The sequence below is a fragment of the Chelonia mydas genome, chromosome 9, assembly GCF_015237465.2.
Source record: "Chelonia mydas isolate rCheMyd1 chromosome 9, rCheMyd1.pri.v2, whole genome shotgun sequence".
Classification (NCBI taxonomy): Eukaryota; Metazoa; Chordata; order Testudines; family Cheloniidae; genus Chelonia; species Chelonia mydas.
In genome coordinates this window covers 83,388,714-83,412,301 of record NC_057855.1, presented here as the reverse complement: position 1 = coordinate 83,412,301, position 23,588 = coordinate 83,388,714, and the positions used below count along the sequence as shown (strand labels likewise).

At 45.9% G+C, this 23,588-nt stretch overlaps 1 protein-coding gene across 1 annotated transcript in view; it reads left to right on the top strand.

Annotated features, from left to right (window-relative positions):
* Nucleotides 1-11,386: 11,386 nt before the first annotated feature.
* The window catches only part of TMEM164 (transmembrane protein 164), an 84,849-nt gene continuing 72,647 nt past the window's right edge, over nucleotides 11,387-23,588 (top strand). The window contains exon 1 of the mRNA XM_007060148.4: nucleotides 11,387-11,994. Within this exon, the coding sequence (XP_007060210.3) occupies nucleotides 11,527-11,994 (468 nt within the window). The 5' untranslated portion in view covers nucleotides 11,387-11,526. The remainder of the gene's footprint in view (nucleotides 11,995-23,588) is intronic.

The window sequence follows — 23,588 nt, the reverse complement described above, 5'->3', positions numbered from 1 at the left end:
GTTTCTATTCTGAAGGATGGTACTTAGCATAATGAGCTAAAGGGATGCCTCAGCCTAGCTTCCATTTGTGCAAGTTTGTACATGTGGTCACTTGTATGTACAAGTGACGTTTTACATGTGCTACATTGGCTCGTGTGTTTAACAGAGGTTCTCATGTGTAAATACTATAATTTAATAGTATATGTAATTTTTGTGCTTTTAGGACTTAACACAAAGGCCCCTGAAGTCAGTGGGAGTCTATCTAGATCAGTGGTTCCCAAACTTTAACAACCTGTGAACCCCTTTCGCTAAAATGTCAAGTCTCGCAAACCCCCTCCTAAAAATGAATATTTCCAGGTAAACTCTCCTTTACCTGAGTATAAATTTTAAAGCAGTGATATTGGAAACATAAAATTTGTTTTTATGACATGCTTATTACACATTATGAAAATGGCAACACTCTTCCAAGATCTCACTTTCGTAGCTTGTATCACTTTGAATAAGCCTGTTTATAAGACAACAAGGAGTATCAGATGTGCAACAGCATGAAAGTATTTAAGAAGCCAACTCAGAGTTCCTCCTACACAAGCATTCAGGTCTTGAGCAGTCCAGGCAAACAACGCATGTTACAACAAAGCTTAAACTTGTTCTTCATCATAATTTTAAAAATAATACTAGCTGCCGATTTAATTTTAAAAACAGCAAAAACTATCCACCTCCCTTTCCATTTCTTATAAGGAGTGTTGAAGTTTAAATCTCTTCACTGTGATAGATATGCTTGCTTTGATCTGCTTAGCTCTTGGAAGTCCAGGGGCTCCGGGCTGCTGGCCCTGTGCTGCTCCGGGGTCCCTAGGGACAGCTGTCTGCCATTATGGAATTTTTTCCTAAGAATCCCCTGTAACATTTCATGAACCCCAGTTTGGGAACCACTGATCTAGATCATGCCTTTGGTTTTTAACACACATTCTCCCCATTCCTGCTGGTCCCCTCAGTCCAGCTCTTCCCCCTAGCTAGCCACCAACTTCCTTCCTCCTACCACTGTCCATGTCAGTGAGAGACCCACTCCTTCCTGTTAGTTGAGGCATACAAGAAACATGGTACCAGTTGTAGTATTGAAGGCTGTTCCTTTAAGGGCTGAGCTTTTCAGACAGAGTCTGGGCAGGGCACGGGGAAACTTTGTTATGCACAGCTTGTTGGAACCAGATACTGAATAAAGCAAATCTCCTCCAAGCTCTTTAAGACCTGAGTGATCACTAAACGTTACACCAGCTAGCCACTTGAGGGAGAGTTTTGTCTCTTGTGCATGGTCAACCTTCAAGGCATGCATCCTTCAAGAGATGTTGAATGGAGGTGGGAGAAGACTGGAGAGGAGGAGACAGGGAGATGAGAGGAAAATGAGGTAGGAACACTATGGAGAAGGATGGTTTGTGATTAAGGCACTGGACTGAGTTCAGCTACTGGCTCTGCTATAGACTTTGTGTGACCTTGGGCAAGTCAATAAATCTATCTGTACCTCCACTCACATCTGTAAAATGGGGATTACCACACTTCCCTCTTTTCCCCCCCCCCCCCACCCCTTTGGGGGATGGCTCAGCTTCAATATGCTGGGGTAGGCTCATCTCCAGTGATTTTTAAATTGACAGTGTCCCTGTAACTAAATGGCTTAGAAAGCTTTACATTCAGAATCCATAGTAGAATAGACATTTATTTTTAAAAAAAGCTATTTTTTGCATATCGTGTGAGACATTAAAATTATCATGCATTTTGGCTTTCCCTCAGCTAAGGTATTCTACTAAACTGTTAATCACTAAACTTTATTTTATTGCTTTGTGTAATTCCACTGTCAGTAGTTACACCATGGATAAATTTGGCCCAATGGGTAAGTTTTATTCAGTTTCCCAAAAAACTGTACTTTTCTATAATTTACTGCTTAAAATATTGCTAAATTTTTTTGGAAAAAATGTATACAAGACACAGGTACAGTTTATCATGAATGAAAGTAAAATGGAGTATCCATTGGGTTTAGCTAGATGAGTGATCTTAAAGGATAAAGTAAAATTATGCCTCATCTAGGTCCTGACTGTGCAAAGCATTTAAGAATGTGATTAAGTCCCACTGAAGTTAAGCAGATGCATAAGGTTAATCATGTCCTTAAATACTTTGCTGAATAGGGATGGATTTAGGCATGTGTTGAAATGCTTTGCTGAACTGGGATGCTAAAGAAGAGGTCCCTCAGTTTCCTGGGTTTTGTGTTTGAAGATCCCTGTTCAAATCCTCACAGTTGTTTGTTGTATCTATTGTGTGGCAATGTGTTCCAGACAGTGACAGGTTTACAATGGCTCCATGGAGCCAGGCCCATGCTCAGAAGGGGCCCTGGCCTGCTCTGCTTGGACTGCATCCCGAGATACCGCTGGCTTCCCCCCGCCCACCACTTGCTCCTCTTGGCCTGTCCGTCAGCTGGCCGAGGGCTCCTCTCCGTTCCATGGCCTCAGCCCCTGGCCGGACCCCAGTGCACCTCTGGCTCTGGGCAGTCTCTGCTTCCCACCACCTGTGGGCCTCACCTGTCTCCCCAGAGCTGAGCCGCCTGGGACTGGTGCAGAAGCCTGGCCAGTCTCAGCCAGGGGGGTGTGGGGGGGGGCAGTGTGGAGGGCTTGGCTGGACCCCTCCAGGCAAGTGCATCTTGAGGGACCCCGGCTGGGGCAGGCTCTGGCCTGGCTGATTGCGCCACTCCAGAGAGGATGGACCGATGACCGGCCCTGGCTGTGCTGCTGGCTCAGCCCAGCAGACAGTCGCCTCCCAGCAGGGCCACTGACTGCGGCCGGGAGGCAGGGCTTGGGGGAGTGGGTCTGTGGGAAATCTAGGGGAGGTGCTGGGCTATGAAGGGGCAGGGAAGATCTGTGTGTGTTGGGGCACTAGGGAGTGGGGGTTCTGTGGGGGATGCTGGGCAGTTGTGGTAGGGATGTGGGCAGGGGTGGTATTGTGCAGGGCGCTGTGCATTTGTGGGTGAGTCTGGGCATAGGGAGTCGGGGTGTTTGGGGTGGGGAGCTGTGTGGTGTGACATAGGCCCACCCCCAAGGGGAAGGAGCTTGCTGGCAGCACAGGGCCGGGCAGGCCACTGTGCGTCTGGCAACTGCCGATTTGTAAATAGTGCCCTCGCATTGGGCGGAGTGGGACTTGCCTTGCCATGCCCCATTGCCTCTGGCTGGCCCATCACTCCAGGGACTGACCTCCCCACGCCATGCTCCATTGCCCTCATGGGGGGCCACAAATATGTTTGGCGCCGGATGCTCCATTGCCCTCATGGGGGCCCACAAATATGTTTGGCGCCAGATCCACAAAAGGTTAATCCGGATTTTGCCTCTGTTCCCATGGAGTCAATGGGAGACTTACAACTGACTTATTAGGAGCAGATAGGAACCTTCTTTGTTCTTGGGAGGGAAGACATTTATATAAATTATCCTTTTAAATTCCTATAATTTGCATTTCCTCACAGATTAAGTTTAGATCTCACTAATGATAGGTGTCTGAGAAATACAATAAACTGAGCCACTGACAGGCAAGCAATCCCATGCCAAGTAATAGGAAGCACAAGCCTCAGCCATATGTGCAAACATCAGACACAGCAATTTATTTCCTTTTAGGTGATCAATTCAATTATTGACATAAGAGATGTCTGTTTACAATGGCTTTCAGGAAAGCGATAAGATACCCAGTGAAAGGCAAAGAAGGAACAGCAAATAGGAAAGGCTTATCATTTTGCCAGTAAGAGGATTGTATGTGCATTAAAGAGTGTAAACTCCACAGGGCCGGAACCATGTGTTCTGATTTATTAGCAGAGCACCATGCACATCAGCAGTAGTATGGGCCTGATTCAAATTCCACTGAAGTCAGTGAGGGCTCAATAGAATGAGCCTGCTCTTTAGGATCAATGTTCTTGTTTTAAAATGTTCTTGGACTTTCCAAGGTAGGTCATGTTTTATTAATCAATGGCCCTACTGCATTACACGAGTACTTAGGCCTGCGCTACACTGGGGGTGGGGTTTCGAACTAAGATACGCAACTTCAGCTACGCTATTTGCGTAGCTGAAGTCGAAATATCTTAGTTCAAGTTCCCCGCCCGTCCTCATGGCAGCGAGTTGACCGCGGTGGCTCCCCCGTTGACTCCGCTTACTCCTCCTGCTGAGGTGGAGTACAGTGTCGATTCGGGGATCGGTTTATCGCATCTAGACGAGATGCGATAAATCGATCCCCGATAGATTGATCACTACCCGCTGATCCTGGTAGTAAGCTGGGAGCTCTCACTACTAACTACAGGATTTATCTGAAGTCTGACTGGTCACTGTATTCAGGTAGAAGTAGTTTGCAGATGTGAGGATACAGTGGCAAACTCTTCTTGGAGCAGTATACTCCATCTTGAAAAATAAGTTTTTGCTGAAATCTTCTTTGGTTTTAGTAAGAAGTCTGTAATCCATTTCATCTTGATAATGTTTAAGATGAGCCCTTAATAAATCCTGAGATTTATTCATATAATTAACTTCATCTGTTACAAAGATCCTCTTTGTTCATACTAATAAAAGTGAGGGCTTTGTCTGCTGCTACTGATTCCACTTTTCAATTTAAAAAGGGGGCTGTTACGGTAATCTTTGATACGTCCGCTAGCAGCCTTGCTTTCCTATTCTAATGGGCTTCTAATTAATTCAACACTAAGATTAAGATCTAAGATATTCTATAAGGACTTTCCCTGAGACTTATAATACTGACCTTACCTAAAAGGACAGGCTACTCAGTCTGGAAATGCAACATTTAGGTGGATCAGTTTCAAACGTGTGTGTGTTTCCTCTGGTTATGTACTGTAATTCTCACTGCTTTCACTTCTTCATTTTGTGCCTTTGGCTATAAATTTAATTCTTCATCTCTCTCTCTCCAAAGAAGGTTACCTATAACACTGGATTCTATTTTTAAAAATAAACCAAAACTCTCTCACAAGAAGCTCAATGCTAGGCTTGCAGTTCTCTTCTCTACCCACTTTTCTCAAAGCAATAAGACCATAGTTTATGAACAGTAGCACAGAGTATTCCGTCTTATCAGGACAGCCTATAGCTTGTTTCTTTCTTTGTGTGTGTGTTTGTGTTTTTTTTTTTTTTTTTTTTTTTGCTGCCCTGAACAACTTGAAACATATCCATCCCCTTCCACTCCCTCAACCATGTACAATAAAACCATCACTGTTGCTACAAACAACACCCAGATCTGCTTTATATTAGAGACAGCAGTCCAATTCCCTGTTACTATGTTTCTTCCAATTTTCTCATCTTTTGTAGAGTCTATCTCAGGGACTTCTTTCCTAAACCCTTCTTTTGTGAAGAGAAACTGACCTACTAAGCTGCTTAATAGACTATTTTAAACTCTCCTATGTAGCATTTATCTTACAATACATATAAATGTGGAGCTGGAGGGGACCCTAAGAGATCACCAAGTCTATTCCCCTGTGCTGGGGCGGGACCAAGGTGTTTGTCCAACCTGTTCTTAAAAGCCTCTAAATATGGGGATTCCACAACTTGTCTTTGGAAGCCTATTCCAGAATGTAACTGCCCGTGTAATTAGAAAGCTTTTTTTTCTAAAATCTAACCTAAATCTCCCTTGCTGCAGATTTAAGCCCATTATTTCTTATCCTACTGTCAGTGGACATGAAGAATAACTGATCACCATCCTCTTCATAACCATCCTTAACATATCTGAAGACTGGGAGAAGTAGGATAGTCTGCTTTTAGACAGAGGAGGATAACTAGTTTTAAAAAAAACCCCAAAACTACTTGATAATAAAGAGTTAGAAAACCTCTCAAACAAGCACTTTTTAAGCATTGTAAGAATAAATGAAAGCATCCCTTTGGCTTCACAAAGACAGAAATATTAATCTTAGCATTTCAAGGAACAGGAGACTGACTGGATACTATCCCCTATCCTTTTTGTGCTGCTAAATGATGCAGTGCACCCAGTATTTCCAAAAGCATTCCATAAGTGGTAATGTAAGGAAACCAAGAAAATAGCACTAAAACATTCTCTCTTCTCAGAGAATATTCATTGCAATAAAAACGTATTTGCCTTTTGTTAAAGATAGAATTTGTTTTAACTGAAAATCAACTGCAATGTTGTTTAATGTATGAAATTTTAAAGGTTTCACATTGAAATTGTAGCAATTTCGCACTGCCACTTCACAATTCAATAATTTTCATAACTCTACAAAGAAGGTCCTGATTTTCCAGACTTTATATTATAACCAAGAATAAATACTGCCCTAGAAATTAAGTGTTTACATCTGAGACCTGTTCTAATATTATAATCTGTAAAAATCTTAATGGCACAGAAGTTCAAGTTTCTATAATTTTGTAACGCTCTGGATGACAAAGCATCTTGGTTTTGAAGAAGAATTCTCTATCTGAGGACAGGTACAACACTCTACCACAATGATTAAATTTGTAAAAAGACAGATGGCTACTTGACATGTCCTTAAATGTTTAAATTTAAACTAATGTTGCTTTTAGAATTATTGTTTTACAAAAAGAAAAGGTGTACTTGTGGCACCTTAGAGACTAACAAATTTATTAGAGCATAAGCTTTCGTGAGCTACAGCTCACTTCATCGGATCCGATGCTCAAATAAATTTGTTAGTCTCTAAGGTGCCACAAGTACTCCTTTTCTCTTTGCGAATACAGACTAACACAGCTGCTACTCTGAAACCTGTTTTACAAAAGTCACTCTTTGAAATACCAGATTTTTATAAACAGCTAGTAACAGTACTTACCTAGCATTTAGAAAAATATGTATGCCAAGTCTCTAGATCAGTGGTGGGAACAGTGAACCATGGGCACCGGGAGCTGCAGGCAGCAGTGCAAATGTAAACAAATGGTCTGGCAGCCTGCCACTGGATTACCCTGACAGGCCACTTGTGGCCTGCCTGTTGCACACCACTGCTCTGCATCTTAACACAATTTTCCTGTTCTATAACACAAGTTAAAAATATTAAAGACCAGATACTAAGGGGATATACAGAAAACACCCACATCATTAATAAACTTTGCTCTCCTCCCATGGCTTCCTTATGTAGAAGTCTGTCAATTACTAGATACAAAATATCACCTAAATTCCTCCTTTTTTGACCTTGCCTCAGCTCAAATCCATATTCATGCCTCAGTGCTCAATAATACTCAGCACCTTATAACTTCAGGCCCTCTGGTATTGCCCTCTTTTATGGATTTACTTAAGTCCCCTGCTAGCCAGACTACTCCCTATAATTATAGGATGAGGCTTTTTCTGCCCGACTGATTTCTTATCCACCTCAAAATTCAATTCAAAATCTCTCCTGGTTTTCTAATTTACAGATTTACACATTTCTGTCTATATAACGATTCAGCATTTCTATACCACTTAACCAATTCATCACCCACACCCCCAAAGAGATAGCATCTTTATTTACTGATGGGAAAGTTCAGATAGAGATGGCTGGGGCAGGAGTTTCTGCCTTCCAGTCCCATGCTGAGATCACTGGACAAGACTGATCCGGTAATGTTAATATCCACCTATTTCCCCACCTTCTCATTCCACAACTCCAACCCTAAGAGAGAGGTTTTTGGGAAATCTTGGTGGGAGGGAGAGGGCAAGGAAGGGAAAAAAGTATATTCCATTCACTACTGTTACCTCATCCTATCTAGAGCTCTAGATCCTACAGCCACACATTGTGCTGGTGGCTTCCTGGCTCCATATGTCCTTCCCACCACTACATCTACAACACGTATTGAAGAAGATGTGAGTGACAAAGGAAAACCAGTCTGGTGCTGCTATTTCACGTGATATGCAGTTTTATTTATAGAGCAACAGGAAAAAGTGTGTTAATAAACAAAAAAAACCAACTACATACCTTATTTTGTTTTTTAGGTCTGACGTGGCATCTGTATCTTTAAATTCTCTTGCAATTTGCACTGTTCCATAACCCCCACCTGCAAAGGCAAGGCCAACTGTATTTGAGGAATGATTTCTGACAAATAGAAATACAATACACATAGGTTGCTAGATAACACAAGAGAAGCCTTGTACAAAATTCTCATATTTGTTCTCTCATTTTTTGTTCACAGTTGACTTAACCAATAAGCTTTTATAGTGGGTTTTTCAACCAATAGTTGCCAAGTGGTTGAGGCAAATAACTTCCTCCCTATTTTAAGGGGGTGGGGGGAGACTGAGGGTAAATAACTTGTCCAGGGTAGCACTGGAGTCTATAGCAGAGCTGACTGGAGGTCCTAGAATAACTACAATGAAAGTGGTCTTATTTACAAGTCCTTATCTATACTAGTTTGCCTTTGTAGTTTATTTTGAAAATTGAATGTACCTGATGCTGACAATTATGAAGATGGAGGGCCTTTACTGTTGCATTGGAATACAGAACTGGCATACACATGCTATAATAAGACAGACAGTTCAAGTTTTTTCACAGCACAATATGTCTTAAGTAGTGACATTATTATTTTGAGGGTGGCAGCAAGAATTGGTTCAGATCATCATACACAGTGGGTGGAATCTCTGAGAAAAGTTCTATCACATGAGACAGTTGTCTAGATATGTTCACTTAAACTCCTACCAAGTTTGACAGCACCCCTTAATCCCACAATTCTACTTTAGTACTAATCTTTCCTATGGCAGCAAAATTATACAAACACATTTTATAAGTACACTACACAGCTACAGGCCAGATAGAGTTAGCTCTTGCCACTTCTTAAGATCAAATTTGCAAAACAAGGGTTCTATTTGTGTGCATATAACTTTGCATCCACAATGATTTGCAGTGCCAGTGCACACACAAAATTCAGCATGTGTATACTGAGTATAAGTGGAGACAGAGTCAATTCTGTTTGAGAACACAGTGATAGTACAGAAAAGTTTCCCTTCATGGTTGTGAGCACTTTAAATATATGCAAATGGGGGGGGGGTTGAAGCCCCTTTTGAAAATTTGGCCTTTAATGGTGCAGCAGGTGAAGTAGTGGGCTGCTACATCTACTATGACCCTTTGCTTTGGAGGCACTTGCCCTAGGAGCTGGTCCTTCTCATGGTAGTTGTGCTGTTTTTGATTAACTGATTCGACAAGAACTACAATTATGAGCATGATGAAAACAACGCCATCCTCGCCAGCATTTAATACAGGAAACAGCTCTAGTAACCCCATTGCAGAAGTGCTGTGTGGTTTGTTTGGTTTTTTTGGGTGGTTGTTTGAAAACAGCACAAGGGAATCCATCCATCCACCTTTTTTCACTCTGTTTCCTGCTCCAGTGTCTGGGATTTAAAACAAAACACATGGGCATTTTAAAGATGTCTGAGCTGGGGCATAAAGGAGGTAATGGCAGAAGCACGAGGGAGCAGGTTGGGCCAGTGGCATTAGAACAGTTTTTGTAGTGGGGGTGCTGAAAATCATTGAATCAAACGGTAAATCCTGTATATGAGAAAATCACTTTAAGCCACTTTAAGTTCCATCACCCATGGGTTGTGGTGAGTGAAGAGGCAAGAAGTGGGAAGCAGAAGGAGGAGACTGAGGGCACAAGGAGGTGAGTGGAGGAGGGCTGAAGGAGGAAGGAGGGTGCAGGGGTGGGTGAGGGGAGGATGAAAGGGGCAAAGGAGGGCGCAGGGGGTGAGTGAAGGAAGGTGCAGAGGGTGAAAGGGGGAGGAGGATGCAGAGGTGAAGGAGGGCGCACAGGGTGAGTGGAGGAGGAAGGATGGCACAAGGAGGGGAGGAGAAGGAAGGAGGGTGAGGGGAAAAGGGGTGGAGGAGGGCACAGGGGGTGAAGGAAGGTGCAGAGGGTGAAAGGGAGAGGAGGAAGCAGAGATGAAGGCAGGCACCGCAGGAGGGGAGGGGGGAAGGCAGCAGGGATGAAGGAGGGCGCTGGGGAGAAGGGAGCAGGAGGAAGGAGAGGGGTGCGGGGAGAAGGCAGCAGGGGTGAACAAGGTTGCAGGAGGTGAGGGGAGGAGGAAGGAGGGCGCAGGGGAAAAGTTAGTGAGGGGAGGAGGAAGGTGCAGAGGGTGAAAGGGGGAGGTAAAGGCGGGCAAGGGGGGTGAATGGACGAGGAAGGAGGGCGCAGGGTGTGGGTGGAGAAGGGGGAAGAAGCAGCAGGGGTGGACGAGGGCGCAGGAGGCAGCGGGACTGAGTGGACGAGGAAGAGGGCGGCAGGGGTGGGTGGAGAAGGGGGAGGGGGCAGTAGGGATGAACAGGGTTGCAGGGGGTGAGGGAAGGAGGAAGGTGCAGAGGGTGAAAGGGGGAGGTAAAGGCGGGCAAGGGGGGTGAGTGGACGAGGAAGAGGGCGGCAGGGGTGGGTGGAGAAGGGGGAGGAGGCAGCAGGGGTGAACGGGGTTGCAGGGGGTGAGGGAAGGAGGGAGCAGGGGAAAGGTAGTGAGGGGAGGAGGAAGGTGCAGAGGGTGAAAGGGGGAGGTAAAGGGGGGCTGAGTGGACGATGAAGGAGGGCGCAGCAGGAGAAGGGGGAAGAGGCAGCAGGGGTGAACGAGGGCGCAGGGGGTGAGGGGAGGAGGAAGGAGGGAGCAGAGGAAAGGTGGTGAGGGGAGGAGGAAGGTGCAGAGGGTGAAAGGGGGAGGTAAAGGCGGGCAAAGAGGGGTGAGTGGACGAGGAAGGAGGGCGCAGGAGGAGAAGGGGGAAGAGGCAGCAGGGGTGAACGGGGTTGCAGGGGGTGAGGGGAGGAGGAAGGTGCAGAGGGTGAAAGGGGGAGGTAAAGGCGGGCAAAGAGGGGTGAGTGGAGGAGGAAGGAGGGCGCAGGAGGAGAAGGGGGAAGAGGCAGCAGGGGTGAACGGGGTTGCAGGGGGTGAGGGGAGGAGGAAGGAGGGAGCAGAGGAAAGGTGGTGAGGGGAGGAGGAAGGTGCAGAGGGTGAAAGGGGGAGGTAAAGGCGGGCAAGGGGGGGTGAGTGGACGAGGAAGGAGGGCGCAGGAGGAGAAGGGGGAAGAGGCAGCAGTGATGAACGAGGGCGCAGGAGGCAGCGGGGCTGAGTGGACGAGGAAGGAGGGCGGCAGGGGCGGGTGAAGAAGGCCACAGCAAGAGGGCGGAGGAAGCGGGGAGCAGGCGGAGCGGGTGGCCCGGCGCAGCCAATCGGGGCCGGTTCATCCCTGTCTCGGTGTGAGTCAGGCGCGGCGCTGGGGTGATGTTGCTGCGCCGGGCAAGGACTGGGAGAGCCGCCCGGGCCACAACCGGGACGCGGCACGGGCGGGCGCCCCCTGCTGCCTGGGCAGCTGCTGCCGCCGCCTGCAACCGCCGCTGGCCCCGTAGCCGGGGGCGCTGGGCCTGCCCGCTCCCGGCGCGCTGAGGGATCCGACCCCTCGGCGCGCGGGGCAGGGGGCGCGCGGGGCGGACACCAACGGGAGGAAGGGGGCGGAGCCCGGGGGCGGGGCTGCCGGTTCCCCTCCCGCGCTGAGTGGTTCCCTCTCTCCGCAGCCGCGCCGCCGGGGGAGCAGGGCTTGGGGCTGCCCGGCTGGGTGCGGCTAGCTCCTGCCGGGGGTCCCCGCTTTTCATGCTCCGCCAGCCAGCCCGCATCCTGGCTGGGGTCCCGCCCTGGTCCGACTTGCTCCGGCACAGCGAGGGCGAGCAGGAGAGGCAGCACCGCGCCATGGCCCGCTACAGCCTCAGCAACCTCCTGGACTGGCTCTACGGCGGGGTGGACCCCAGCTTCGCGGGCAACGGGGGGCCCGAGTGCGCCGCCTTCCTCACCCCGCAGCAGCGCCTGCTGGAGAGCCTGGTCTTCCTCACCGTGGGCGTCCTGGAGATCCTGGTGTCCTTGCGGAAGATCAGGCGGCAGCTGCCCTCCAGGGAGGAGGGAAACCATTCGGCCCAGCAACCCCAGGCCAAGCAGGAGAGCCTGGGCAAGAACCTGCTGCTGGTGGCCCTCTGTCTCACCTTTGGCCTGGAGGTGGGGTTCAAGTTCGCCACCAGGACGGTCATCTATCTGCTGAACCCCTGCCACGTGGTCACGATGTTGCAGGTAAGAGTTATGTGTCACCTCTGTCCGCGCTGGGAAGTTGGAATCAACCCCCTTCTCTGAGCTCACTCACCTCATGCGTGGAGAGACGCTAGCAAGAGGTGCCTTGCCAAAAGCCACCTGTTAGGATGTGAATGGGGTGTGGGGTGTCATGTGGGAGGCTGATATGATGCTGCTGCAGCCAAATCCCATGTTTAAAAATCTCTCACTGTGTCATTAGAAACATCTTGAATATATTAGGTATTAATTGAAAGTTTTTGAAATAATCTGAACAACTTTTTGCCCTTGTATTGTCTTTGGCCCTGATGGAGCAAAGATTTAACCTGCCTGCTTAACAGTATACACTCGGGACAGTTGTGTCGACTTGAATGGGGTTCTTTATTCCCATACTTAACTTTACATATTGCAAGTTATTGTAGGAGCAGAGCCCTTGTTTGCATCTTGTATTTGTTCATGCTGTGAAAATGAAAAGAAAGTAGTCAATTTCATTTCCTGGCTCTGATACACCAGTCCAGGGCTGTAGTGTTAGGGTTGCAAACACAGCAGGGGAGTGTGTGTGTGTACTATTTTCACTGGATTTTTTTTCAGTATTATGCAGATATTTCCCTTGGTTTTAGGCTTTATATATGTATGTTCATCAATTTTTTTCACCACCCAATACAAGATAAAATGATACAAATATCAGGAATTCGAGATATCTAATGTTTAGTAAGCTGTTATATCCGGGGAGGGCAAACTACAGCCCACAGGTTTTCAGTGCGGCCAGCGGGATTGCCAGCCCTGTGGTGCAGCGGGGCTTAGGCAGACTCCCTGCCTGACCCGACCCCGTGCTGTTCCCAGAAGCCGTCACCATCATATCTCTGCATCCCCTGGGGAGGGGTGGGGATGGGGGATGCAGAGGGCTCTATGCGCTGCCCACACCTGCAGACAACTGCCCTCTGCAGCTCCCATTGCCCAGGAACGGCCAACTGCAGCCAATGGGAGCTTTGGGGGTGTACTCGCAGGTGAGGGCAGCGTGCGGCGGAGCCACCTGCCCTGCCCCACCCTACCCCTAGGAGCCACTGCCAGACATGCTGGCCGCTTCTGAGAGTGGCGCGGGGCCAGGGCAGACAGGGACCCTGCCTTAGCCCCGCTGTGTGTTGCTGTCATCCCGGAGCTGCTCGAGGTAAGTGCCGCTTGGACGGACCCCGCACCCCGAATCCCTCCTGTACCCCGCACCCCGAATCCCTCCTGTACCCCGCACCCCTGCCTTGTGCCCCCTCCTGCACCCCAACCCTTTGCCCTGAGCCCCTTCCTGCACACCGCACCCCCTCCTGCACACCAACCCACAGCCCTACATTCATGGCCCTGTATACAATTGCCCCACCCAGATGTGCAGGTTAACAAATCCAGGCTCTGACAGATCAAGCAAATTCCAGATAACACCAAGGGGTCTCAAGCATCTGTTCTTATTACAGTAATTGCTAGGGCAGAGAGTCAGTCTTTTAAGGAGTGGGACTGAACTGTTTCCAGCGTTGTCGACTAATACCAATACTTTGAACTGCACCCGAAAACTAATTGATAGCCGGTGAAGATCCCATAACACTGATACAGCATGTGAGCTGTGTGTCACACCATTTAATAACTTTTGCACTAGCTTCCCATAAAATGGTAATGATTCTTGGTGGAAGAGAGTAACATAGTGGCATAATCCATCAGTCAACTGTGTTAATGTAATGAAAAGTGGAAATTCTGCAAGGGCTTCATAAATATTTAAGCAATGAAATAATATAGCCATACTCCTCCGTGCATTGAGTATGTTGCAAAGTAAAATCTTTTACTGGAGGAAAGCTATCTAATATCATTATGTCTTGAAGTATCTATTTCATGCCCTTGGAGGGAATGGCATTTTGCAATAATACGGTATTTCTATATGTATTTAGAAAAGCTTGGCACCTAACAGCTCCTTAATTTATGTGTAACGTTTAGCCAATGCCTTTTTTATTAATGGTCTTTTTTTTCCATAATGAAAACAAAACATCCAACAGCTTTTTTACTCAGTCAGGTGCAAGTTCTTTTTAAAGCAATTTTTTCCAAACCTTTGTTTCTGACCAATTATCAGGCTTTTTGTAAGTGATGAATAAGATTATGCTGGGTCACCCACAGTTGGAGTTTAAATGGGACTCCTGTAATTTCAGCCTTTCACATTTGAAGGGCATAGGATTCCCATCTCAATATATGAAAACTCACAGAAGGAAAAAATCAGGTATAATTAATATTTATATGGTGCCCAAAGTGCTTGAGGCACTTCACAGAATGTAGGAATGATTCAGGTCTCTGCCCTTTAATTTGTGTGTGCTTTTGAAGTAGACTGTATTTAGAGGGTGCCTTTATTTAGATCAAAGCCTTTCTTGGTCCATGTTTTTGTAATAATCTTTTATGCTCTTAGAGAGATCTAATAGATCCTTATAGAGAACAGTAAGTATTACTGCATCCCTGAGATATTTTTAGTCCAGACCTCCCAGATGGCTGACAGAATGAAAACAATGAGCTCGGAACAAAAATTGGCTGGTGTATTTTATTTTCAACTTTGGTCAAAACTGGTCATTTTCCTCTTTGTTTCCCAGCTTGCTTAACCTTTCCTTCCCATATATTCCTTTCTAGTCTCTCTTGGTCTCTTCTTTCTTGTTCTTGTTCCCAAGTTTCTGGCTCTGTAATTGGTACGATCACTTTTCCAGGTGATGATCAGGAAATGAAGATTTTTCTATTGTCTAATTCTACAGTGAAAGTAAAAGGAAGTCTTCCTGGTTCCTCATAACTCCTGCTTACTGGAGTCTTCTCCTCACTTGCTAGTTCAAGTCTTTTGGGGGTTACCTCGACCACAGCTTCAACCCCTCCAAGATGGCTGTCTTGCACTACAACACATCTTGCATTATCTCCACTGCTAATGAACTGGTTAATGCAGAGATTAGTTCTATGTAATCTCAATTGGTTCCCAGTACCATCCCTAAAAACATATGAAGTGAGCTGTAGCTCACGAAAGCTTATGCTCAAATAAATTTGTTAGTTGCTAAGGTACCACAAGTACTCCTGTTCTTTTTGCGAATATGGACTAACACGGCTGCTACTCTGAGTACCTTCCCTGCTGTTTGCCCCCCCGACTCCACCCTGGGGTTAAGAAGGAACTCTCTTTTGTTGCCCTCCTACAGGTAAACCAGACTTCTTTTTTATGAGTTCCAGTTAACTGAAACTCTAGGTTAGCCAAGAGGTTATTATGTTCCTGGGGGGCTATAGTAGCTGAAGTCCCATAAGAGCTTACCTTCAACTTCAGTCCTGTTGATCTCTTAACTGTCACAGTGCTGAAGCTGACCCGCAGAACTCCTCTGCAGATGCCCGTCTTTGAGATTGACACTCTATGGAGTACTAACCCTTTCTTGATTTTTCCTAAGGTTTCTGATGATCTTCTGCAGAGCTTCATAAAACTAGAGTTAAATTAATCTTGATAGCAATCATGGGCAAGAGGTCAATATTTTTTGGATGATTACATACATTCAGAGGTCAATGAAGGATCTGAGAGAAACGAGGTGGGTGTGGTAATATCTTTTAGCTTCTGTTGGAGAGAGAGAGTCTAACAGAAGTTGCTCCAATGAAAGATATTGCCTCACCCGCTTTGTGTCGCTAATATCCTGGACTGACATGGCTACAATAACATTGCATACAACAACTGAAGGACCCGGGCCTTTCTGTTGTAATAACGCTAGATTCATTCTCTTGCCTTCTCCATTCCAAACATCGTTAACTGTCTCTTATGTGATGATGATTTTTTGGAGGGGAGGGTAATGAATACTTATTCTGAAATTATATTTAAATGGTCTGGTCTCTGCCGTTCAGAGCTCTGGATTAGTGCTCTGATTAGTGATTAGTAGTCTTACAGCCAGTACTCTCTTTCCACCTGCCTCTGACAAAGGCTACTCCAGTTGGCTTTACTTCCACATTTTCCCCATTAAAATCATTGCTTCATATTCTTGACTCAGTAGTAACAGCATCCTCGGTGATAGTTAGTGCATCTTAAGCAGCAAGTTTCAGAGTAACAGCTGTGTTAGTCTGTATTCGCAAAAAGAAAAGGAGTACTTGTGGCACCTTAGAGTCTAACCAATTTATTTGAACATAAGCTTTCGTGAGAGGAAAAAAACCTTTTGTAGCGATAATCAAGGTCGGCCATTTCCAGCAGTTGACGAGAACGTGTGAGGAACAGTGCGGGGGGGGGGAGAGGGGAGAATAAACATGGGGAAATAGTTTTATTTTGTGTAATGACACTGGGAGTGGATTATCAGTACAAAAGGTTTTTTTCCTCTCCTGCTAGTAATAGCTCACCTTACCTGATCACTCTCGTTACAGTGTGTATGGTAACACCCATTGTTTCATGTTCTCTGTGTATATAAAATCTCCCCACTGTATTTTCTACTGCATGCATCCAATGAAGTGAGCTGTAGCTCACGAAAGCTTATGCTCAAATAAATTTGTTGGCCTCTAAGGTGCCACAAGTACTCCTTTTCTTTTCATAATGAGAGATTATTTCAGGAGCTCTCAATGAGGCTCATTTCATTTCTCTATGATGGTTGCCTTTTTTTTGTGAGGATGGTTTTCTTTTAAAGCTATGCCAGTCATGTTTCAGCTTCTATTCCAGGGTTGCTGTTTCGCCTTTTAAAATGGTTAGGGGAGAGAGTGACTCTCTGCCTTGCAGATCTTTTTTTTTTTCCATTTCCATCACAAAGAGACAATTATTAGAACTGTGACAGAATTTATGCCCAGGGTAACCACTAACTTTCCACATCAATCAGGAAATTATACTGCTAGATTTCAGTCCTGATTCTGCCTCAAGAAAGTGAGAGAGAAACTGGTGCTATCTAGATTTCAGAAGATTACTTCCATTTAAATACTGGATGTTGAGACTAGCATCAGACTACATAGCCTTTAATTGCCTGTCAGATAAGGGCATGCTGGACGCATCTGAGCTGTGGCACAAGCAGGTGTTGCTCCCTTTTGTATAGTTAGCCGTAGGATGTCAGGATGTCCCTGCCCACCACAGGCAGAGTGGGATAAAGGACACAGAGAGAGACTTTTCTGACACCCAGATCAATTCCCCAAGTAATGTAAATCCCAAGGTCAAATCCTGACTCCAATGAAGTCACTGGGAATTTTGCCATTTACTTCAATGGGCCAGGATTTTATCTCAGGAATTTATTTAGTATGAGTAGTTAACATCTAAAGGTATCCAAGCAGGTGGATCCCTTCCCTACCTGTATCCCCCACAGGTTTTACGTTCCAGGCTCATTTTCAGTCCAGTAGAGACCACTTCCCCCTCTTGAGGGAGAAAAGCCAAACTGCTTCCCTTTATGATATGCTTTGCCAAATTAAGAGAGACAGGCAAAGCTTCCCTTTCCCACTGTGTTAGCCAAATGGCTTAGTCAGGCTTGCATAGCTTACTTCTGTCAGTGTACTGTAGCCAGCATCTGCATTGTATCATGCATGAAGTTCATCCTTCAAGTAAGAGGAGGAAACTTTCCAGAGCCTGCTTTCTTGCCTTTTTTCTCTCCCTGGAGCCTAATCGCACCACTCATCTGTCAGAACTTTAGTGTTGCAGACCTAACAAAACCAAAATGGGGAGGACAAGTTTAGCTTGTTAAGTATTGACTTGATTTCCCACCCTCAGATGCTTCCTTAATCCCCAGGTGTAGCTTGCCATGTTCCACTCCCATTGCTGATAACAGGCATTTGTCCTGTGTACAGCAAAGCTGAACTTGGTCTAGTGTGTCTCACTTGCTTGTTGCTAAGTAGATTAGGTCATGTTTGTCTGGAGATCTCCCACTTCCCTTTCTTTTAGATTGAGGGTAAAATTTTCAAAATGTAGGCTCCTAAGTCATCTAGGTGCTATTTTCAAAAGTTACTTAGGTTCCTATACCCTTGTGACTTTCAGTAGACAAAAGTCAGATGGACTTAAGTGCTTTTGAAATTTTACCCCTAGCTATTAAACTAGGGTTGCTGATTCAAGCTCTTATCTGGTTACTGTATAACAATAAACCCATATCAGTCTTCCTGGGAGCTTCTGTGTGCCTGTTACCTTCTTACTCCCTTCTTACTCCCTCACCAAAGGCTCTTAAACAAAGTAAGCTGTCATGGGATAAGAGGGAAGGTCCTCTCATTGACTGGTAACTGGTTAAAGATAGGAAACAAAGGGTAGGAATAAACGGTCAGTTTTCAGAATAGAGAGAGGTAAATAGTGATGTCCGCCAGGAGACTGTACTGGGACCAGTCCTATTTAACATACTCATAAATGCTCTGGAAAAAGGGGTAAACAGTGAGGTGGCAAAATTTGCAGATGATACTAAACTACTCAAGATAGTTAAGTCCCAAGCAGACTGCAAAGAGCTATGAAAGGATGTCACGAAACTGGGTGACTGGGCATCAAAATGGCAGATGAAATTCAATGTTGATAAATGCAAAGTAATGCACATTGGAAAACCTAATCCCAACTATACATAATTTAGACCCCATCATTTTTTATCTGTTAGCACTCAAGAAAGAGATCTTGGAGTCAGTGTGGATAGTTCTCTGAAAACATCCACTCGGTGTGCAGTGGCAGGCAAAAAAAGCAAATAGAATGTTGGGAATCATTAAGAAAGGGATAGAAAATAAGATCGAAAATATCATATTGCCTCTATATAAATCCATGGTACACCCATATCTTGAATACTGTGTGGAGATGTGGTCTCTCCATCACAAAAAAGATATATTGGAATTGGGAAAAGGTTCAGAAAAGGGCAACAAAAATTATTAGGGGTATGGAATGGCTTCTGAAAGAGGGGAGATGAATAATTAATAATAATTTAATGGGGCGTGGGAGGGGGTTCAGGGTGCAGGCTCCGGGAGGAAGTTAGGATGAGGGAGGGGACTCTGGGCTGGGCTTGGGGCACGGGAGGGGGTGAGGGATCTGGCAGGGGGTGAGGGCTCTGGGGTGGACCCAGAAATGAGGGTTCAGGGTGCGGGAGGGGACTTTGGGCTGGGGCAGGGGGTTGAGGTGTGGGAGGGGGTTCAGGGTGCAGGCTCCAGGAGGAAGTTAGGGTGCGGGAGGGGACACTGGGCTGGGGCAGGGGGTTGGGGCATGGAAGGGAGGAGAGGTAGATATGCTGGAGGGTAGGGATAGGATACAGAGGGCCCTAGACAAATTAGAGGATTGGGCCAAAAGAAATCTGATAAGGTTCAACAAGGACAAGTGCAGAGTCCTGCACTTAGGACGGAAGAATCCCGTGCATCACTACAGACTAGGGACCGAATGGCTAGGCAGCAGTTCTGCAGAAAGGGACCTAGGGGTTACAGTGGACGAGAAGCTGGATTTGAGTCAACAGTGTGCCCTTGTTGCCAAGAAGGCCAATGGCATTTTGGGATGTATACGTTGGAGCATTGCCAGCAGATCAAGGGACGTGATCGTTCCCCTCTATTCGACATTGGCCTCATCTGGAGTACTGTGTCCAGTTTTGGGCCCCACACTACAAGAAGGATGTGGAAAAATTGGAAAACATCCAGCGGAGGGCAACAAAAATGATTAGGGGACTGGAAGACATGACTTCTGAGGAGAGGCTGAGGGAACTGGGATTGTTTAGTCTGCGGAAGAGAAGAATGAGGGGGGATTTTGATAGCTGCTTTCAACTACCTGAAAGGGGGTTCCAAAGAGGATGGCTCTAGACTGTTCTCAGTGGTAGCAGATGACAGAATGAGGAGTAATGGTCTCAAGTTGCAGTGGGGGAGGTTTAGGTTGAATATTAGGAAAAACTTTTTCACTAGGAGGGTGGTGAAACACTGGAATGCGTTACCTAGGGAGGTGGTGGAATCTCCTTCCTTAGAAGTTTTTAAGGTTAGGCTTGACAAAGCCCTAGCTGGGATGATTTAGTTGGGGATTAGCCCTGCTTTGAGCAGGGGGTTGGACTAGATGACCTCCTGAGGTCCCTTCCAACCCTGATATTCTATGATTCTAAGACTGGGACTTTTCAGCTTGCAAAAGAGATCATTACGGGGGATATGACAGAGGTCTATAAAATCATGACTGGTGTGGAGAAAGTAAATAAGGAAGTGTTCTTTACTCCTTCTCATAACACAAGAACTAGGGGTCACCAAATGAAATTAATAGGCCGCAGGTTTAAAACCAGCAAAAGGAAGTATTTTTTCACACAATGCACAGTCAACCTGTGGAACTCCTTGCCAGAGGATGTTGTGAAGGCCAAGACTATAACAGGATTCAAAAAAAAAAAAAAAAAACAACCTAGATAAGTTCATGGAGGATAGGTCCATCAATGGCTGTTAGCCAGGATAGGCAGGGATGGTGTCCCTAGCCTTTGTTTGCCAGAAGCTGGGAAAGGGCAATGGGGGATGAATCACTTGATGATTACCTGTTATGTTCATTCCCTCTGGGGCACCTGGCATTGGCCACTGTCAGAAGATAGAATACTGGGCTAGATGAACCTTTGATCTGACCCATTATGGCCATTCTTATGTTCTAATGACTGTTTTGTCACTAGGTTCCCTTTGGCTTTTCCACATAGCATATTCAACTGGCAGTGTTTGGTCTTTGGGAATGATCTATGTTGTGTTGGCAGGGAGTGGTAACAGAGGAACAGATTTATGTTGCTCACAAAGTAGGAAGCACCCTACTTCACTTATGGCTGCCCAAAGGAACTGCCAAAAGGAAGTTGCCCATTGGAATGGTTCCTGCTTTCTTTTAGGAAACAGCAAGCGGGAGAGACCTTGTTAGAGTCTGTGACTTCATTAAAGAAACTGGTGTGTATCTGTGACTATGAAATCACCTAGCCCACGGGTTGGCAACCTTTCAAAGAAGAAAAGCCATTTTTTTGTTTTTGTCGTTGACCAAAATATTTGAGAGCTGCATCACGCGCAAAGCTACTTGTAGAGTTAGAATTTATCAACTAATAATAATTGAACATATTAAAGTTATTACTACTCACCAATACTTCTAATGCAACTAGCCTTTAGGTGCTTCAGCGAGAACTGTATCAGACCGCCCACAGCATGGGTATGTAGCCACAGTGTTAAACCCTTCTGGGTCCATACTGCTGCATCTTCGCTGATATCTTTAGCCAGGGTAGCTAGATTAAAGCTAGCGGAGCTGCAGTCATGCTTCTTATTGCAATGTAGGCGCACCCCCTACATTTGTACAGCTCCTAGCACAATGGGGACCTGATCTCAGTTGGGGTGTACTGCTGTTACTGACATACAAATAAGTTTGGACCCATCTCTCCTGCAAATACTTGAATTCAGATTTGGGCTTGTTAAAATTCATTTGCTACAGGACCTGCAGTGACATGACAGTCCCTCAAGTGAGGCTCTGAATAAGGCCAGTATCGCAGGGGGTCACAGTAATGCGATGTCACTGTATAATATGTGTGCTCCCTGGTGGCTGAGTGGTCTCTGCCCTTCTGAATCACAGAGTGCCAGGAGTATTGTGTACCCGAGATGACACAATAACTACACCCATGCTGCAGTGGATTATGTATTTATGAGAACCTCACCCTGGCTTTGTATCAGACTCCGAATCCCCTGCATGCAAACCTCCCACCTCTTCTGTTGGGTGCTAGTCTTCCTTCATTACAAAGCAGGGGATTGGGGTGCAGGAGGCAGTGCAGGGTCTGAGAGGGAGTTTGGGTGCAGGAGGGGGTTCTGACCTAGGGTAGGGGATTGGGGTGTGGGAGGGGGTGTGAAGTGCAGGCTCTGGCCGGGAGGCACTTACTACAGGCAGCTCCCGGCTGGTGGCGCAGCAGGGCTCAGCAGGCTGGCTGCCTGCCCGCCCGCCTGCCCTGGCCCCACGCCTCTCCCAGAAGTGGTTGGCTGCTGGTACATCTCTGTGCGCCCTTGGGGGGGAAGGCAGCTCTGTGCGCTGCCCCCGCCCCCAGCACCGTCCTCGCCAATGGGAGCTGTGGGGGCGGTGCTTACAGGCGTGGTAAGCGCCTCCCGGCCAGAGCCTACACTTTGCACCCCTTCAAAAACGGCTGCCCATGGCTCCGGAGCCACAGGTTGCCGACCCCTGACCTAGCCAGAACAACTGACTGATCAGCTGATGTTGGGGACCCATGGCCAGAAATCTATGTAGCAGACTTTTAAAATGATCTGTGTCAATGAGCTCTCCTAGGAAATGGTGTTACAGGCCGGATGTATATTTAGTTTTCTGTTTTTCGGGATTTATTAATTTAATATTTCAATGCTTTTTTTAATAATTTTTGAGTTTTATGTAGATGTTCAAAATTAGGTTTGTTTGGGTTTTTTTTGAGCTTTTTCTTTGTATGCACTACAGGTATATTATCTACATTACTCATTACAGTAGTATATATTGTCATGAGCAATCTTTTGTATGGTTCGTTGTGTGCTTTCATTAAGTTTCAAACAGCACTATGTTAAAGTGAAATAGGGAACCTTTAGTGTGCACCAGCAGTGTCTACATGGACCAATTAATGCACAACACAGTAATGCAATTCAGAAATCACACCTGCATAGTCCTCATTACTGCTCCATATAGACAAGCCCTTAGATACAAGTAACCATTTTTGGTGTTTTTCCAGTGTCTAATGGATAAACACAGATTCCATTTTGTTAATATGAGGATGTTTTAATGGCGTTTCAGGTAAAACTGAGAATCAGAAGCCCTGCATATGTTCCACACAGCTCAAAAGGGTCTGGTGCTCCTGTGATCATGCTCAACAAGCACCCTCACAATATACAGAAGTCATGGCTGTTCATCTTCAACCAGCCAGAGATAGGAACTGGAAAGGGGATGGGCCTTGTGTAGTAGGCAGAAATGGCTACAAAATGGCAGCCACCGAGACAAACAGGTGGAATCCCAATACTGCCGGTGTCCTTCCGTGGCAGAAAAATCACATTCAGTGGTTTGAAATCTCGTGTGCTAGCTCTCTCTTCCTGTGCTGAGGGCAACAGGTGTTGGCGAGATGTATGTAAATGTTACTTTAGCCCTTTTCTCTGTTCTTATAATACATTGCAGATAATCCTACTGCTGGGCCTAAATATTAGGAGACAAGATAAAGGAAAAAGAATTAAATCTGCTGCAGCAGTTTAGATCATTCCAAGGGGAAATCAACAATAGCTGTTTATAAAGGTCTCTTCCTCATGCAAATATTTTCTGTTTTCATTTTTTTTCCAATGAGAGTATTTTACTTCAGAACAGCAAAGGCCTTGGGCTGTGAGCCAAAAATACTTTCTGGAGGTGAAGTTTCTCTTCAGATTGTCTCTACATAAGAACACAGATACTATGTTTTGAAAAGACAGTGAAACACCTTAATCATAATTGTAATGGTGCAGTCTGATAATGAAGTCACATACCTTACTGGATGCTGAGTGCTGCAAATTAAAGTTTCTTTTGATCAGAAGTGCTGATGTCTGCATCTCTTTAAGCTAAGTTGTGTTCAGGTCAAACCCACATTGGCTTTTCCTACTCATGTGTTTCACAGAAAGGGCAAGGTGGTGTTGAGGTCGCGGGGTGTTAAGCTTCCATTGACCTGGTAGCTCCCCTGATTCATATTTGCTTTTATCAGAGATTC